Source organism: Phoenix dactylifera, chromosome 12, assembly GCF_051530095.1.
Source record: "Phoenix dactylifera cultivar Ajwa chromosome 12, Ajwa_hap1_PhDact_Kaust_v1.1, whole genome shotgun sequence".
In the NCBI taxonomy this organism is placed as follows: Eukaryota; Viridiplantae; Streptophyta; class Magnoliopsida; order Arecales; family Arecaceae; genus Phoenix; species Phoenix dactylifera.
In genome coordinates, this window is record NC_143201.1 from 8,689,363 (window position 1) to 8,709,790 (window position 20,428).

Sequence of the window (20,428 nt, forward strand, 5' to 3'; positions counted from 1 at the left end):
TAAGTGAATTTGAAATGACCATTGAATAATTGATAGATGACAACTTTTCAGTATCATGAACATTCTTAAGCAATCAAATGATTATGTCTTGAGCTTTGCATATAACCCGATAAGATATAAAACTTCGTGAAAGCATGAAAGGCAAATAAGAAGAATTTCATGAAGAAAGTGGGTTAGTTGAGATCTGTTGGCCTTTTACCTCTATCTACTGTTCTATGATTTTCTTGCAAGCAGATAATTTCAATTGCACTGAGCAATTAGGCGGATGTTTCAGGCCCGTGGAGTTTATGATTGCTTACTGTTTCATTAATCATTTTTTATGTTTCAGTTTGACTTGTTAATGAGTTTCTTGTGATCGTCTTAAGCGTCACAGGTTACACCTCCCCTCCTCTTTTGCTTGATTGATTTTTCTAAATTTATTCTTTATGCAGCTGTTGTTATTTGGTGGGCATGGAACTGGAGGTTGGCTCAGTCGGTATGATATCTATCACAATGACTGCATTATTTTGGACCGGGGTAAGTGTTAAACAACAGAATGGCTAGATAGTTGGGGAGTAGCATTGGCAGCCAAGGGACCTTATTCATGATTTGACTCATGAGAGTGCATGTCTGTGTCTGTGTGCATGTGAATGCATAAAGATGTGCAGGCACACACTTGTTTTCATGTGTGTTATATATGTTTACATGTACATAAATTTACATAGAGTTTTTAAATGGAGGATCCACACTGTGCATCTTGATTTACATCACAAAAACTACCTAGAAAGAAAAACTAAATATTCTAGGGGTCAAGTCATCCAAAAATTAACCATTTACATGACCTGGTAATGATATTTTGCATGATTTATTGTATGGAAGCATCCAAATCTATTGGATATTGTTTTATACATTTTATTCTGCAGAGATCATGATCAATGGTGTAGATTGCATTTCAGATTGTTGTTTATTGATTTTTCATCAGTATGAGTGAAGCCTTAATCCTTTTGGAATGAGAACAATCTCTCTCTCTGTCTCTGTAGTATCTCTCTTTCCTCTCTCTTTTTTTAGTGCTAATCCCGAGTGACATAAGATTTCATGGATTAGATATTTTAGCTGTTTTGTGTAGACTTTTGTTATAAGATCAAAAAACCTGGACGGTGCACAAGTTTTGTCTGTATTCTGGTTTACAATCAATGACTCATCTAAAAGACCTAATGGAAAATATTTTTTTTATTTGTTTCGCTGATTTTTGGAATGTCAACATACAATAGGATCTTACTTTGTCTTTTATTCTAACCTAGGTGTTTTAAAATAAATGTGACTCTGTTATTGGTTATAGAAAATTATATTTTGGGCACCAGACAGTAGACTTGTAGTGTTTATTTTGATAAACTCGTCGCTGTCTTCATTTATTTTGATATATCTATATATCTATATATATATATATATATATATATATATATATTCCTTATATTCCTAACTGTTTGATTTTCTTGTGTATATTGTTTGGTTCTTTGTCCTGCATTTTGCTTCACCTGTAGCCATGCTTCTGGTCATCTGGATAGGAAAACATCTCACTTCCTTCCATACATGGGATCATTTAGATAGAAAACATTTCTTGCGTGCAAAGAGTGTCCAACATCATACTTTTGTTTTTCCTTTTTTGCCTTCAAAGCTACATTGCAGTTGTCTTACTACATGTCTTCCAGTCTCTGTGCAGTGGAAGCTCTTGACTACAAGTAATGAACTTCCTCCGCCTCGAGCATATCATTCCATGGCTTGCATTGGTGCTCGCTATCTTTTATTTGGGGGCTTTGATGGAAAGTCTACATTTGGTGATTTATGGTGGCTAGTTCCAGAAGGTATTAACTTTTCTTAATGTGGTGAGATGAATGGTCCTTGTGCGACTTTTTTCTACAAAGAAAGCCACTGGACCAATTTAATCTAGCCATTTCAAAAAACAGTTCCATATTATATTTACTGAACTGCTTAGAAGCAGTTCCTATTTTTGGGTAAGAGAAGCAGTTCTTTTTGATGATGCAGATTACAACTGTATCTGACTTGATGATGATATACCTGTGACTGTATGCAGCATTGTTGCATGTTGTCCTCTCAGGACATGGTCACAGATTTGTAAATTTGCAATCTTTTTCAGCTTTGATCGGATGGCTGTCTTTATGTCCTGCTTCCAAATGAAGAATCATAGGCAGTTCATGCTTGAAAACAAAAACTGTTGAAAAAGTAGTTCCAAGCTTCTTTCCTAAGTTTTTATCTGACTCTAGCATTCCATCTTTCCAGTGGCTATCCCAATTATCTTCCTAATTAGTCCTGTAACTTAGATCTTTTCCATGTTAATCATCATCTGCTCTGTCTGGTGTCAATAGTTATTTGTAATTCTCACAGAAGATCTAAGAACATTATGTACGTCTGAGTTCTCTTCCAATATGATGCTTTTGCAGATGATTCTATTGCAAAAAGATTACTCTCAGCTCCTCCAGATATTCTTCCAGAAAGCAAATCTGTCACAACATTAAGTGGTTCACCACAGTCTTTACCAAAGGTAATGAAGGATGATGTAAAACTCAGGGTCTATAATAAGTATCCATTCTGTCTGCATACTTCAGATAGTGTGGTTTTTAACATTTATAAGCACTTATATTAGTGACTATGATCAAGCGGGATGGTGCATTGCTAATTGTGGCAGAAGTATTTTGCTGCCATATTTTTTTTTGCAGGAAAGCCAAACTGAACAATCTCCAATTTTAGAGTTACAAAAAAGATTAGGAATTTCAATTTCTTCTTCTAAAGCTCAAGTAAATCTTGTTGATGAAATGGAGGACAAAGAACTTCATGAGTTATCATCAAGGTTGGCTGGAGAAACACTACCTACTAGAGACCAGGTTGCATGCATTCAGGTATTTTTTTTTTGACTTGTGGTTACTTGTTATCTTTCTTTTCTTCATTTTAGAATAAAGTTTTTTTTTTCTCTTTTAATTATTAAAGCTGAAGTGCAGGCACTTCGTGACCACTGGAGAAAATCTTCAGAACGTTCAATACAACTACAGGAGCTAGGACCATTGCTGCGAGACTATCAACGTCTCATAATTCATAAACACTTGTAAGCTCTTTTAATTCACTTCTGCATTTTTTTTCTTTTCCTCTTTATTGAATATGTTAGATCAACTGAGATTATTGTTTCAGATTACTTTGATTGTAGTTCAAACAAGCTTGATGATTAATGCTTGGTATGACTTTACATGGTCACCTTGCTCTAAACCTTGACTTTCAAGTGGATAAAGTAAACATAACTTATCTAGTTATATAAGATTGTTTATTTTGTCGTGAGTCGTGACGGTGAAATAATACTGCACATCAACTGTCTTCAGCCCTTTGAGCTTATGATAAGAGGGAACGATGGGCACCTAAAATTATGTACTTTGTTATTAAAAATGCTCACCTCACTTTAATGTAGCAACTCATTGTATAGAAAAGGGTTGGTCTTGGATGACCGCTAGAGGCCAGCCCAACTTGCACTGAATTTGTTAGTAGGTCAGTTGAGCTGACCTTGACTCAGAGGGGAGGTTAAGATAAGAAATGGGGAAAGAGTAAGAGGAAAAGGAGTAGTTGGAGTTGTGCTAATGGTTGGTGATGGGTGTGGTGAAGTGGTGTGGCATCAGGGTGAGATGATGTGACAGTGGCTGGGCCCAGAGAGGAGGTTTCTATTCAATTTGGCAATCAATTCAATCTGCCGATGAATGGCTCGTATTCAGCTTGATTTTGAACCCAATCAAGCTCAAAATGGATGTAACTGAGCCGACTTGATTCTGGTTTTCGGGCTCAAAGTTAATTCCAAGCCAAGACCACAGCTTGTTCAGGCTGGCTTAATTAGGACCCCAAATATAGTTATCAAAATTATGTATACTAATAACCGGTCATTGAAATCAGTCCAATGGCTAAAAATAATATCATGGTTTTGTCACATTTTTATGTTCATGATGTGATGGGTAACATAGGTGTAGACTTTCATATTTTGATGTTTAGTGAACCATGCCATCATGTGTTTGTTTAAGCGAGGTCTTAAGTTTTAGGCTTGGATTAAATCTTACTTTGTTTGATGGTATCATGCTATTGGAAACAGGCTCTTGTTCAGCTTGGGTCAAAACTAGGCTTGATCAACTTGATCAAATAGGAAAAATGCCAAGCTTGATCCTGAGTTTGAGGATTGAAACAAGTTTCAAGACATGCTTGATCAAGCTCACTCCACCTAGTTACCATGGAAGAAAGTAGTCTTGAGGAGGCGAGGAAATTGAAACATAGGAGAGGTTAAGAGAAAATAGGGGAAAGTGGAGGAAGGAGGAGTTCAGGGTGATGGGTGGTGGCATGGTGGGAAAGCACAGCATGATAGAGCAGGGTTGAGCAAGGAAGAAAGGAGAGGGAGGTCGAGGAGAGGATATCAAAGGTAGACAGGAGAGGTGGCACAGAGATGGGGGCTTAGGCATGAGTTTAGTTTATTAATTTTTAACAGTATATGTTGTGAGTTAGGTTTATGCTGAATGAGTTTGTATTCTCAAATCTGAATTCAGCCCAAACTAATAGGGGTTTAGGCTTCTGTATTCTGTACCTGATGCATGAACATAAGTTGTCAGGTTATGTGTGTGAAAAGGAGGTTAGATATAGTCAAACTGGCAGGTCAGTTCCACAATTGCCAACTATAGAAAAAATTCTTGCTGGATTCAACTTCTATTCATGCTCCTAACTCTTTTCTAAAGTTGGCTATTTGGAGATCTTTGGGCTTCACCTGAGCATTGATGACATTGACCTCGAATGTCAGTAGATTTTAAAGGAAAAATCTGAACATCAAATTGAGTTTCTTTTTCTGAGATTTCCATTTAGATTCTCTATATTTAGGTGATATTTAAAAGATACATTAGTTTACTTTCCCTTTTTAGTAATATTTGGGAGACTTGAGATCTAGAGTACATTGCTTAGTTTACTTTTTCCTACTAATCATTCTATTCCAAGGTCTGCTGAACCGGTATCGGAACCTGTACTGGTCGGTGGATGGGTCAATACGTTACCGAACTGGTACCATACTGGCACAATATGCTTGGGCGTGCCAATTACGGTACCGGTTTGGTACTGCACCGACACAGTACGCTTCGGCTTCATTTTTTTGTGAAGTTTTTCAAGTTGATTGAATTAATAATCAATATTTTGGAACTTTTTCAATGATTTTAAGTCTAGTTTGATGTTTTTTTTGATGTTTTTTGATGTTTCTATTATTTCAGTTTAACCTAAATGATGCATCTTATTGTTTTAAAATGATACAAATCATAAAATAATTAGTGAGATATTGCATACTACAAGAAGCAATATGAAATATTCTCAAATCAAGTAGTGAGCTAAAAAATATAAACTAATGCAATTAATTACATATATTTAAAGTACAACATACATATCGATATTTAAAATTTTGAGTAGTGATGCCTCTTGTAGATTTCTGAATCATTAGTATAGTCAGGAGCCACATCAACCCACTCGTCTAACCAAGTGGCATTGTAGTCTTATATGCTCATCCCATAAGGAACACGCTTTGGATTATAAGTACCCTCGGATCTCTTGCTGAAGCACTGTTTCTGAGAGGTATTCTCTGACTGATAAACTAGCTAATAAAACAACGTGAAGAGGACCCATCTGAATATGCCGGTAGTAAAATTCGATCCGTAAGATGCTCCGGGCTGCGTAGGGTAGTAGCCACCGAAAGATGCCTCATACGTACTATGTTCATATCCATACTCGTATGGATCATAGGATGCCTATAGTTGTAGATAATAGGATCTAATATACGACTCGAAACTTGATAAATAGATTCTACTCTACGTGCGAGGTCATCTGCATCTATATCATGCCCTCCTGAATGACCTCGAGGAGTCCATCTTTTATATGCAATTGGATTCTTGCAGGCTCTACCAAATTATGCACCGTAGTCCTTATCCTATCTAGCATGCATAAATTGGGACTCACCGGTGAATCGAAGACCATCCTATAGCTGTCTCATAAATGGTGGTCTTATGTCCTCAACTCCTGGCCAGTAGATCCATGACCACTAGAACTGCTGCTCCTGGTCTTTGAATCTGAGTGAACTAGTTCTTCGGCACTCTCTATTGAGGCTGCAAGTGTCTCTTATTTTTTTGGTGGGCTAGACAATTGTCTTTTTATCCTTCGTGCCACTCGTTGTATGTTTACCATTCGTTTTCCTATCTGCCTGGCTATATTAGGAGGATATATGTCGTCCTCCTGACCAAGTCGACCGGATAGCGTAGTGGCATCGTCTATGTATTTCTCGATCATATCTCTGAGAGGATATTTCAGACAAGGAGTCATGTGATGACAAGCTCTCTTATGGGGATGGCTGATCAGCTAGAAAGATGCGTGAAATATTGCTCTCTACCCATTGCACTGCATTGACCCTAGCCTCGCTAGCTACGAAACTAGTCGGTCGTGGAGGCGATCTTCGTTCATCAAACTCCGGCTCTTGCTGCTTGCTAACAAGCTATCCAATCATAGGATCATTCTCATCATCAACGAAAACACTATTGATCGAATTTATGTACTTTAGTTTCACTTTCTTTTGAATGCACTTCAATCTCAACCTTAGATTGTAGTAAACATATACAAGGTCGTTGAGGCCTGACTCGTAGTATGAGAGCCCAAATCGAGCCTTATGCCTGACTACCTCATCCTACTGCCACTGATCATTCAAGCTCGTTTGCATGACAGCTTGTATCTATGCCTCATCATTTGAAGCGGACGCCTTCTTTGACTCTCTAAAGTGATAGAAAGGTAGCTCTGCCGCTCGGCAGTCCACCTTCAGCTTCTTGGAAATCCTCTTATTCACTGCTTTGAAATCAGCGAAGCGCTTATTCATCAATTACCGAACCTTCTCTAGGCATTTTCGGCATCTGGTTACCTCTTCTTTCTTGAACTTTGTGTTGCACCACTTGCACTTCTAATGGTGCCAATCCGAGAGCATTTGCACATAATCCCAACCAATGTTACATTCTGGCTCCTTTTTTCTTGATGGCTCTATTCCTACAGGTTTATTAACTACATCAGTTTATCAATTATTTAAAAATAGCAAAATTTTGTGATGATGAAGATAAATTTTTTTACATCAGAAAATACATATGATTTATCTAATACATAATACTTATATTATTTATTTATTTATATATTTTTAATAATTTTTAAATTTAAAAATATTTTAAATATCATAAATTCAGAAAATCTGTTTTCTACTTCAGAAATTACGCTTATCATTTTACATTTTTTTAAATTTTATTTTTTGATATATTGTTTCTTTTTTTAATTCAAAAATATATTTTTAATTTTTAAAAATTATATATAATGCAAAAATTAAAAATTTTTAAGCCATCGTGTAGATCATCCATAGATCTAAACATATAATAAAATCAAGCCCAAATTAAAAGTTTTGGCATGATCTCTTCTTATTTTGTAAATTTCGAGTTATTTTTTTAAGCCCCCAAAAAATGAGGGAATGAGATAGGAAAAAGGAAGTACACCTTATTTAGGCTTGAATTTTCCTTCAATTGTGCTGAATCGGTATGATTTTCGCCGTGAGGGAAAGGGAGAAAACTAGAGCTTAGAAATGGGCCTTTCCAACATCTTTTAATCAGCAAACAAAAAAAAAGGGGAGGAGGTTCGATTCAGAACCGGATCGACTCGATGCGAACTGTCCGGTTCGAGCTGGTTTCGAATGGTTCGGGCCTTTTCTGGCTGGTTTCGCTTAGAAACGGCCGGAGCCGACTCGAACCAGCCGAAACCGATTCCAATAGGTGAACCGAGCCGGTTTCCCATTGGGTCAGTTCGGTACGGGCCGAACCGGGCAGTTCGGTCTGGTTCAGCCTCCCTTGTTCTACTCCTTCAAGCTTTAAAGAGGAGAAGCTAGCAATCGAACATCTCTTCCTGATTTCTCATTTCTTCATGCTCAACTAATTCTGCCCCTTCAATTACTCTTCTTTTCCTTTCATTTGTCCTACATCCTCTTCATAGTTCTAATTTCTACTAATATTTTGTTGCTATTCACATTTCCCAGCTGGAAGTAGAGAATAAAGATACCTTAGCTGATTTTACTTTTGGCAACAAAATTTGAGCAATTTTCCTTCTTTTTGATTGCGTCAGTTGGGAGTAAAGCAACTAGATCATGGCCCAATGTTTATGTGGCGCTGAGGAAGCTTTTCAAGGAAATCAACATAAAATTAGAGGTTGTTATGAAAAATGTTAAGATTTATGAATTATTGAGTGACCTTCTATGTAAAATGTTCCAATCCTTTCTCTGCCATGATCACAGCACATTCATTTTAGGAACTGTCTTTTTTGAAGCCTCTACTTTTTCATGTATTGATCCTCAAATCAATAAGGAAGCTGGTGATATGTAGAAATTAGTTGATGTGCACTTGGATTGCCCATGCAGATTGTTTTGTCAGTATCTAGAATTTAATGCTCAACCTGAAGAGCATCCCAAAATTATTTAAATATGTATATAAATAACAAGGTCTAAATCCAAACCCATATGTTATGAGCAAGGTCCACCAAACCGGTACCGACACCCATACCGGTCGGCGCCTAGGACGGTTTGGTACCGGTTTGGCACCGTACTGAACTGGTATAGGTAGGGCGTGTCGGTTCGTTCTGAACCGGTATAGGTAGGGCGTGTCGGTTAACGAACCGACATGCCTTTTTTTTTATAGACTTTTTAAGAATAGTTAATTGTAATCATTCTTTTTGAACTTTTTCAACGATCTTAAGTCTAATTTGATTTTTTTTATGTTTTCTTGATATTTTTGATGTTTCTATGATCCCAGTTTAACTTAGATGATGCATCTTATTGTTTTAAAATGATACAAATTATAAAATGATTAGTGAGATATTGCATTTTGTAACGAACAACATAAAATACCTCAAATCAAGTAGTGACGTAAAAATTAAAAAATAATACAAGCAATTACATATATTTAAAGTCCAACATACATACCGATATCTAAAATCGGGTCGAGTGGCGATGCCTTTCGTAGATATTCAGATCATTAGCATAATTAGGAGGCACATCAGCCCACTTCTCTAATAAAGCGGCGTAGTCTTGTACGTTCCTTTTATAAGGAACACGCACCGGGTTCTAAGTACTCTCGGATCTTTTGTTGAAGCTCTGACTCTGAGAGGTATTCTTTGGCTGATAATACGGTTGTGGAGGGGCCCATTCGAATATGCCGGCAGCAAAATCCGACATGTAAGATGCTTCGTGCTGCGTAAAGTAGTAGCCACCAAAAGATACCTCAGACGTACCATATCCATATCCGTATCCGTATAGGTCATAGGCTGTCTATAGTTGCGGTTAATAAGATTCACATCCACTTCCATATTCATCTATCTCATAAGCAATAGGGGTGTGTATTTTACTTGATCATTGGTTGGAGGGTTAGGGATTTTCTTTTCACCTTCGTCAATAATTCTAGCTTTTTTTTTGAAGGAATACAAGACTGATGTTCAATAAAGATTTCCACCTCACTAGAGGGAACTTGGGAGCACATATTAACTACATCTCTATCTTTCTTCAAAGCCACTAAACCATTGTCTAAATCCTTACTAGGAATTCTAAACCAATAAGTCATTGACCCTTGCTCTCCTAACTGTTCCACCATGTCATCTATATCTAGTAAAGATAATTCATCAGGGTTGTTATCATCCCAGCAATCAATATAGCATCTGGATACTTTTTTCTTGGTTCATCCACAAAATAGCCACCGTGATGGAACTATATTGTAAAGTAGTCATAGCCAGGATACATGTCTATATAATAACAGAAACATAATAAGCTCAGTCAGTGACAAAGTAAGTAGTACAATATCACAAATTTATACTTCAAAACTCATTTATACACAGGACACAAAATATAGTAATCTTAAACCCAATAACACATCACACAATTAACACATAGGCCCCACAGAGTTCAATAAAAAAAACCGAAACATCACAACAGCACACATACTGAAACTATAGTAAACTGTAGCAATTATAGATCTTACAGAGTTAAATAATCAGAGCAATGACAAGCCACAAAGAGTTAAATAATCAGAGCAATGACAGGCCACACAGAGTTAAATAATCAGAGCAATGACAGGCCATATAGAGTTAAATAATCAGAGCGATTATGGGCCACACAAATAAAAAAAGGGAACATCACAACAGCACTTTGTGGAATCGAATAGGGTTAAATAGAGTAATTTATACATTGACATCACAAAGATAAAAAACCCGCAAACCATCAAACATAAATGGAAGAAATTTCAATCGAAAGCCTTGATGAGTTGAAGCACATACCATAATTTAGCTTCAAATGCTCGCTCCCCTGCTTTCTACTTTTTGGTGCTATCTTCTTTTAATGTTGGCCTTTCTTCGTTAGATTTTCTGTCGCTTGCTCCAAAATGTCTAATAAAAACCCTAACCTTTCCCCGTGATTTCATAAAACAACATGGACTTCCTTTTGGAAGTGCCATGTAAGTAAACTGAGAGGGCACGTGCGAGGCGCACGTGCCTTTTTCCGTTAACTATTTAACGCTTGAGTGATGAAGGGGTCACACTGTTAACGGGTTATAAGTTCAGGAGCCATACTGTTAGAAATTGAATTTTAGGGTTTAAGGTAAATTGGGTCATAAAGTTTAGGGTTTTCTATGAAGTTTTGCCTTTACATTATCTATACTTAATTATTAGAAACATATGTTTAATTAGAACTAATATATATTTAATTATTACAAATTCATCCATTAAGCAAATTTACGCCAACAGAAAATAAAATAACATTAAAATATCCTTAAAATCATAATTTGAAGTTCTATAAACCTTGGGATAGCATTAAAATTTTGAAAATTAAAAAAAATAGAAAATGACAAAAAACATTGAATCAGGTATACAACTGGTATGCTTTTGTCTATTGAGTGTCGGTTGGTTCCACTTGGTACCATACCTTATCGATAAAGCTGATCATGGGTTGAGCTTGGGCACAGAAAATGTCAAATTTTAAATAGGCCCGGCCCAAAGCTCGACTAAAAATGAACATGGTTTAGGCTTGAGGCCTGGCGCATGATCAACTCTACTTACTGGTACATGATAGTATAGTCCGCAATACTGTGTTTGTGAACAAGTTGTTGGAGCCATCAGTGAGAAGTCTAGAATGGAGCAAGGGTGGGACGACCCATCATCTCAAGAAGGGAGCAGAGGACGACAAAATGGATTGGAGAAGGGAGTGGAGGAACTAAAAAATGATTTGATTTCATAGCATAGCCATCTTCGAGTAACCTAACTAGTTCACCTACAACTAATGCATGAAATAATTGAGCCCAAATACAGTTTGGTCAGGCCCACTCTCTGAACCTGATTGAGGCGAGCACCATTTGACTATTTGACCTTCCGCTTTTTATACAAGTCATAGATAAAAGCCATGAACACAAATTGGTGTGTGGGATGGAAATGATGTATTCACAAGAGGGACTAAGGCTATTGAACGGATGATGAATAATGGAGTTTTGGAGTGCACAAATGCCTTTACATTGACAATGACTTTCAGCAAAAATTGGACTTAACTAATCCTGATGGTGGGAGTATGCATGATTTTGTTTCAATAGAAAAATGGAAACTTAGAGGATGGGCCTTGGTGAAAAGTTAACGTTGCTTCATTATGACCTGGGTTTCACAAGTTCGAGACATGGACAATTAATTTGCATGCGAGGGTAGGGCTGCGTACATCTAACCCTCCCCAAACCCCGTAGGAGCCTCGTGCACTAGAATGGCCTTTTTAGGTATATTGGAAAATTAAATTTGAAAATGAAATAAAAGAAGCCTATACTAAGGGGCACGGTTACATAATTGCCTCATCGTGAACAACCTGTGAGTGGGCCTATTTTTCTATGGGACAATTTGAATATTAAATGCCTTATAATGTCATTGCAATGACAGCCAGTCATCTTATATTATGAAGACCATATTTGGACATAATGCTCAGGATAACAGCTAAACTATTTAATGTCAAAGCACAAAATACAACAGTTATTCCAGATAAGCCAGATGATCATGATCGGGGACCCAAAGCTTCTGACTCGATCTAAAAATTCCAATGCAGTTCTATCACCAGCAACAGGAGTACTTTGGGCTATCTTAGATGGTTAAAGCAGCAGTTAGAAAAGACCCTAAACTGATAGCTGAAAATTTAAAGCTTAGATACTTTAAATTTGGGTAACTCTCAAAGTAACAGTACTCTATTATCTTTCATTTATTTTACTATGATTTAGGAGGCTTTTGGTGCTGGATTATAATCTTTTTATATTTTTCTTCTTTGTTTTAGGTGTCTTTACTATAAGTGCTATATTACACTTATCATATAAAAAGGAGAGTTTAGCAATCATGAATATGAAGTGGGAATCTCTATATGAAGTTTGGTTAACACCTTTCCTTTCTCTTTTCCTCTGTTCTCTCTCAGCTTCTTTTATCCATTGATTGTTCTTTCTCTCTCCATATGTTTCCTCTTCTTATTTTTTACGCTTTGCTGCTATTTTGAGACCATCCTCGGTTGAAAATGGAGAACAAAAAAAACATTGTGACCAGATCTGACTATACTCCGCAGCACAGACAGAGCAGCTTTTCTTTTTCTATTCCTGCTGCATCATTCTATGTGCAATTATATTTTTGGTTGATTTCGGATTTGTAATGGATTGATTATACAGTTTCATAGCAGACTAAATATATTTGATTAGTCTTTTATGAAAGGTGCTTTAGTTCATAATCAGGCTTTATGTGTACAGTTTTGAGTTGCTGAGGAAGAAGTTCGACTCTTAGACATAAACATGCAATCTATTTTTATTTCAAGTTAAACTAAATTTAGTTTGTGATCATCACCAGTGTTCAACTGTTGATCTCTTCTCCTATTTAAAGGCTGATGTTTCTTCTTCCAATATCATGGTTAGCGTATGGCATTACAGTTTTCATGCTTCATGTTGTTTGCTTCATAACTAGGTGTAAGTTATTATGTTTCCGCTTATTCTTTGCATTGGCAACTGTGGCAGAAGAATTGTCTCTGATTCACAATTTACCACATCCAATCTCCCCAGAGAAGACTACCGCTTTTTCCATTTGAAAAGTGCATCTCAGGTATGTGTCCATATATCTTATATATTACTGCCATTTACATTCATTTTTTTTCCATAAGACATCATATCTCTGTCCTTCAGGTGTTGACCTGAATCCTCAATTTGTCATTACTACTATACATTCTGAAAATATGCTTCTGTCGGAGCTAATAATGGCAAAAGAAATAAAAACTGATATTCCTAAAATCTGTTCTTGGCCGCTGCTGGATGGTACAAGATGCTGAATAATCACTTGACATAGTGGCAGTCATCTATTACTTTCTATGACTTACTCTGGCATATGCCAAAGATCCTTTGGTTTAGCAAAGAATAGTGTTGTCAAAGGTCGCCACCTAGGAGGCCCCGCCTGGGCACCTATGGCAGCCTCACAGCCTGGGTATCTACCACTTTCAGCTCCTAGCGTAATAGAAGTAGCATCACAAGGATAAAGTGACCAATTGTTCGAGAACTTACTGGCTGGTTTGTGTCAAAAGGTCAAAGGAGTGGATATAATTATTGACAACAATCTCGATAAAAGTAGAAAGCTTTTAGTTGGACTTCATAATGATAAATATTTATGGAAATGGATTTGAATAGATTGAAACATGTGATTTACAAATCTGGTATGTGATAAAACGGTTGGTGCTGTGTTATGGTCAAGTTTTCTTGTTCAATACTTCAACAGTTGCATTCCAGGTTTTCTGAATTATGTTGAACTGGCCGGTGTACCAAATTGAACCGGTCGATTACCGGCATGGTTTGGTCCATCGGAACAAAATGGAGGGAGAGGAACAAGAGGAGAGAGGAATAGAAAGAGAGAGAGGTTAGAGGTGGAGGGAGGGAGGCTGAGGGAGAGAGAGAGGCTTTGCCATTTGCCGAATTCAATTTAAAAGTTTAAAAAAATTATAGGGCCTCCTTTATTTCAAAATGAAACAGGAGCAACCTTCTTTATCTCTCTCTCTCTCTCTCTTTTCCTCTCTCTCCTCCCTCTCTCTGGCCCTCTCTCTGTCAATACGCCCCGAAACGGTATAGTACGGACTTGTATCATGCTGAACCTATCATTGTTACTGGTTCGGTAAACCTTGGTCGCATATGTTATTTTCTTTTACCTAATTCATGAAAGTTTCAGTATGTATTAACATATTTTCATAATCTATCTTATTGATTGAAAGCAAGATTTAATGTTTCTTCGCTATACTTGCATTGCTCCAATTCAGTTGCGCATGGATGACATTCCCAAGCTGCTGAATGAGTACAAACAACTAATCTCAAATTGAAGTATAGACCATCACTATGGAGTTGTGAAAGTAACTAGAAATATTTCCTTTTTGATTAGCAGCTTTTGTATTATAATTGTAACCTATTTGTTTTGCTTTGTGAAACAATCTATTTTTTTTTTTTATGTAAGAGTTATGATGCTCTTATTTTTATAAAAGAAAAAAATCCTCTTCCTGTATGTACTGCTGCTTGGAGTTCTCTGGAGGCATGTTATTTATACATTACCCAGTGTTATGCAATGTCAGTGGGCATGCACTGACACAGTCAGCAGTACTATTCATCCGTGTGTAAGGTTGTTTACTTTAGATATCCTACAGAATATTTTTCTATAATGTTTGCTGTATATCAATATATATGGGACAAGGCAAGGAGACAAGGCAAGGAGACGTGAAGAATGCGTGCTATTTTAACCTACAAAGGCTTCAAATGTGAAACTCTTACAAGTAGCTGGAAGCAGCATGATCAACGCAGCTTGCAAAAGAAGCCCAGAGTGCTACTTTCTTAATGGAGGTCATGCAGTAAATTGTGATGCCCCTCACCAGAAGAAATGAAAGGGTTTGTTGTCCCTCTTGACGTAATACGTAGCCCCCAACAAAACCAAACCATGGACGGGTCATTGTCATTGGTTACATAAAGATTCAGAAAAGGGCTATAACCCCCAAACTAAAAGGAAAAAGAAGAGAATTATATACAAATATAGCATCTAGATATTGAAGTTAGGTTCATGATGAAAATTCTTATATTATTGGTAAAATGCTTAAAATTTATGAAGCTCATATTAAACAACATTTAAGGTGTATTTGATTTGCGACGGGAATCAAATCGGAATGGGATTTGAATACTTAAGGAAAATCGGGATTGGGTTTTGGGGGATTTGGGGTATTTCTATTCTCTTTTGGACTTGGAATGGAAATAGGATTTTACCTAATCAAACAATTGGTGGGAGTTATTCAATTTTATTTCGATTTAAGAGCCGCCAACAAGGTTTTTATACGATATACCACTTTCAACTTTCAAGGAGGGTTTTATGGGGGTGCATGGTGGCAAGGTACAAAGACTAACCGGTTCGACTTCAATTTCTTTTTTGATCGGCTATAATTGGACTCGTGCGTTGTGGAAAAAGCCCTTAAGCCTCAATCTTCATGAACCTTATTATATTTAATTCTAGTATTGCACATGTGATATAGATCTAAGGAAAGGGTGGAGGTTAAAGGTGTGATTATATTTTTTAAGAAATGTGGTATATGTTTGCCCTTCTAAAAGGGAGTTTTGTAAAGAAATAAGACAAATTGTCCGACTGCTTAGATTATCATTTTCAATGAAAAATATATATAGGGTATACAATGGCACATGGTTACAATCATAGGATTCTTTTGTTTGATAGTTACACCTGTAGAATCATTAAATTTCTAAGATAAGAAAGTGTTATAATTATATTAGTTACAACCATATAAGAAATGATGAGTTTTTTGTTTTGATTCAATAGTTATAACCAAAGGATATATTGTTCTTATCTAATACTTGATGAACGGCTAGATGATGGTCTAGTGGAGAATGGAGATCACAAACCAACTTGATAACGAAACTTTTGAATTGCTCTCGGCCAAGAGGCTTGGTGAATAGATTTGTAATCTACTGATTGGACTAGATATGAGTTGTCTTGATGAGATAAAGTTGGATCTTCTCGTAGATAAAGTGGCAATCAAGTTCGATATGCTTGGTATGCTCATGAAGGTAGGATTGTGTGCAATATTTAGAGTTGATTGGTTGTCACAGAGTGGTTATATGTCGCGGGACATGCAAATCTTGAAGCAACAAGTTTAACCATTGAATTTCATATGCAGCCGATGCCATAGCTAGATTTAAGAAGTAGGACAACGAGCCCGATCTGAATTCGAATAAGTAAAAAGAAATAATGGGTTGGAAGAAGAGAAGAAAAGATCTATTCCTGGTGATCATTTGATAAAGTAAACCACTTAAAATGCAGCTTCCCAATTGGGACTAATGTGGGGCATGCATTGACTAGCTGAGAATATTGAAAAGATAAAATGGTCTGATCTAGTAATGGTAAGATAAAGTAAGAGTCCACAAGTCTCCGATAATGAGAAGGTTCAGAAAAAATAGGGCTGGTGTTTGAAAATAGTGAGAGATTGGGCTCCATATGTGAATCACATGGACGCAAAAAAGAGCACCTACATCAACTAAAATCTCATATAAATTGATTAATAATTTATTTGATACTAAAAAATAATATTACATAAATAAAAATCTTGAGAAGATTGAACATTCCTTATGTTATCTTATATAAACAATGAGCAAACAAATCCAACTAATCATAAGTTTCTCCTTAAAAACCTAATATCTCAAATTACATTTTTATTAGAATTTAATCATGTTTAATTTAGGAATAAAAAATTCTTAGTCCCACCCATCTAGGGTCGGCCAAGTAGGAGGGCTCAATATTCCAGTCGATCCGGCCCAAGAATATTCATGTGACAGACTAGCCTCAGTAGAGGTCGAAAGAGAGAGGAAGCGAAGCGAGAGAAACTAAATTTCTCTTTTTTTCTCTTTTTTTTATTTCTTTTCTTCGGCTTCTTCTTTTCTCTGGGCAAAACAGGGGAAAAATACCTGTGCCCCGTTTCTAAAGCAAAGGAAAAGGTAGAAGGGAGAGGACGATGGTTTGGTGAGGCGCGGCGGCACAACCGGTGGTTCGGCAGTGGTCGTGCAAGGGAACCACTGACGACGATGGGTGTCCGGCAATGAAAAATCACCAAAATGGGGAATAGCAGCTCTTTACCATTGAATCGCGTCTCCATTGCTTGCCGGCAGCAGGAGATCCGGCATTCCGTCTCAAGGTACCAGCTCGGAGCTCCATCAACACACGGCAGTGACGATGGTGGCCAGAGAGAAGAGAATAAGGTCGGTTATCAAATCTAAAAAAGAATAGGGGAAACTGAAAACCGGAACAGGGCCTTCTTCCCAACCCAAAACTGGTGACAATCCGGCCGGAAACAATGAATTAGGGGTCAAGGAGCTTGCGGCGAAGGATTATTTAAAAAGAGATTTTGGGGGAGCCGAAGTGGGAAGTGGAAGCGCATTAAATGGAGGGAGCGGACGGTCGTGGACGTCTCCTCGGGTCTTCGAACTCTCTCTCTTCCGGCCCGGTCAAACGGATCAGGCCCAGGTCCTCATTGGACCGGCTGTTACAAAAAAAATATTTTTCTAAAAACAATATTTTTGCGAGGAACAAAAATAGTATGTTAATTTAGACTATTTTTAATATAAGATATTTTTTTGGGTACAACGGCGTTCATCTTATTCTTGTATAGGTGTAGCCACCAGAATCAAGAGTGATAATCTGGCACAACTGTGAAGAAGGGACCCTCTGGTGTGTCCAGAAGATCTCTCCTGAATGTTGTGCAGCATAGGAGACGACCCAATTGACATTCTGTTCACCTTCTGATACACATGCATTACTTGAAAGGCGCTGCAGGCTCCCATTATTCGACGAATGTTGCAAAGTAGAGGACTCCCATCCCTCTCCGTGTCTCCTCTCGTATCTAGTCAATCACCGTGGCCAAGTATCCCTCGGAGATGATGCGCTCCATCCTCAGTCTCCATCTCGCGTAGGAGATGCCTTTTCATGCCTCCCTAAACTTTGCCCCTATAGCTGTTAGCCTATCGGTGCTTCACCCGCCCGCAACAATAATATGTGAGTCATAACTCCTGATCACAAAACCCACATCTAATCCGTGTCCATCACTGGTAGCACTACCATCAATGTTCACCTTAAGATGATCGAGGGGTGGGGGCTCTCAAGAAACAAGGACGTATGTGGGCGCTAAATCAGTAGAGCGGGGGTCTCAGATATTTCTAGCCATCTCAGATGAAGCCATCGCAGTGGCTCTGGTAATCTCAGCAGCTTGAAGAAAGGCTCTCTCCACAATGCTCCTCGATGACTCCCGAGCGTTATTGTCCAACCATACATGATATGTCAGGTAGGCACATGTGACCCCCTCTCTATCATCCTTGGGCTCTGCCAAGCCTCCCTTAGCTAGCGTAGGAGGTCGTCTATAGATCGGATGGCCTGGGGCCATGGAAAAGCTACCCTACTCCAGATCTATGCTGCCCACAGGCATACAAGCAAAATATGACTGATGAATTTCTCCTCATTCTGACACCAACCACAACTCAGAGTGATCCTGATACCCCTTTCCGTCAACATGCTCCTGGTTGGTAGACATCCCCATGCCACTTTCTATAAAAACAAGGCCACCCGAGGATAAACCCGCATCCTCCAAATCTCTCCACTTATATAATCTAGGACGCATTTGAGGGAGTAATATACATTATTGACACTAACCTAAACTTTTAGAGTCAACCGTTTAATCAACATTCGCTGACACTTTCATTGGAGATTGGTATCGACTTCAAGTTGGCCAGTTGAGCAGCATTGACCTTAACTGATACTTCCTTAGCAAGATGTAGTTTAATTAGACAGAGCAAAGAATAAACAAAATAGGAGATAGCGCTGCCAAGAAAGGGAGTATTCACTTGAGTTGTTGATTTCAAATGAAAACAAAATTTCATTAAGAATTCTCTTTTAGCTGTTTGATTGGTGTTTTTTTTTTTTTTTTTTTTTTTTGAGATCTTCCATGGTGTATGTTTTATACCATATAGAGATGTACAGCTTTGGATGGCCATCAGCTCATGGACAGCTGTCAAATATCCAAAGACAATACACTGTGTATGGTATATAACACGACGTGATTCATCAATCTTAGTTTGATAGTCCTTCGTCTCCATAGTTTGATGATAAAGTGGCAATTCGAAGTTGTACAACTTTTATATAGCACAAAATATGTACTATTAAGATCCCAATTCTTAGAAATGGACGGTATTTCCATAAATCATCACAAAAGCAGGTGTAGATACATAATTTTAAGAATATTATATTAAAAATAGAATACAATAGGTAAGTAGAGACAAGCAAAAGTATAGAGGAAGGAAAGTGGGACGCATGATAGCAAGAGAAGAAATGATCTGTGCGCAAGGAAAAAAATTCGGTGGGCGTGGGAGTAAATAACCAGCCAAGACGTGGGCACCCCAGTCAGCGAAGCTCACCTATAATTGAATGAGGAAGCGGGCGTACGACGCGGTCCGTGGAATCCACGTTTTCTATGCTTTTTTGAGCCCGCGCCGCGGTTCCGCTCGGCTCGGCTACTGAGAAGGCTTAAGATTCCATTTACGAAGAACTTTTCTGTTCTTTTACCAAAAAAAAAAAAAAAAGAACTTTTCTGTTGCCGACTGCCACAAAATATAATACTAATCTGACGTGTCTTCTTGCGGGAATAGCAGAAAGTTTACTGCTTGTTATGGTTTGTTTTGTTATCTTAAATTAATGCGAGTATCAGCAAGCAAGTTTATCCAAGAGAGGCTTTTGGCTGCAGCACATCTCAATCCAAATATCTAAATGCCAGATCCAAGTCATTATGAGAGTCAGCAGCCTTTTTGTTGACCATCCAAAACTTAATTAATAAAGGTTAAGGTACAATTAATATCATAAAATATATGAACAAGCCCTGGAGCGGAGAAAGGGGCAACTAAGCTAACATAGACTAAATGAAGATCGGCCTGCATGAAAAAAAAATGGTATATGATAATTTTATAAATAGAATAAAAGTTCTTGGTCAGAGATTACTGCTAGATTGGTAATAAAATTAGACAGCATTAGCATATCTTATAGCAAGCTGCTCCCTCTTATATAAAATACTTGGTATTAAGAAAAAGATTTGGCAATCTACATGACACATTTTATCTGCCAAACATGAGAAGATGAGCTTACATGTAAGAACATTCAAACCTAGATAGAGATATACATGCCACTTGAAATTATTTATGCTATAGTATAAAAGAATTATGACAACTACTCCTCTTTTTCTGTTTTTCAATTAAAAAAAAGATATAGATCCAAT

General features: G+C 37.5%; 1 protein-coding gene across 4 annotated transcripts in view; it reads left to right on the forward strand.

Annotated features, from left to right (window-relative positions):
* The window catches only part of LOC103710132 (Galactose oxidase/kelch repeat superfamily protein), a 28,014-nt gene extending 13,383 nt beyond the window's left edge, over window positions 1–14,631 (forward strand). Inside the window, exons 10-17 of one of the 4 annotated variants that reach the window (XR_015971847.2) lie at window positions 432–516; window positions 1,689–1,841; window positions 2,439–2,539; window positions 2,715–2,894; window positions 2,994–3,097; window positions 12,949–13,008; window positions 13,113–13,197; window positions 14,393–14,631. Coding sequence is in view for 2 of the 4 variants with exons in the window: in XM_039129860.3 (XP_038985788.3) it covers window positions 432–516; window positions 1,689–1,841; window positions 2,439–2,539; window positions 2,715–2,894; window positions 2,994–3,097; window positions 13,113–13,197; window positions 14,393–14,452 (768 nt within the window). In the remaining 2 variants the exon portion in view is untranslated. The remainder of the gene's footprint in view (window positions 1–431; window positions 517–1,688; window positions 1,842–2,438; window positions 2,540–2,714; window positions 2,895–2,993; window positions 3,098–12,948; window positions 13,009–13,112; window positions 13,198–14,392) is intronic. The other 3 variants (XR_015971848.2, XM_008795752.5, XM_039129860.3) reach the window with 3 other exon arrangements.
* Window positions 14,632–20,428: the final 5,797 nt, after the last annotated feature.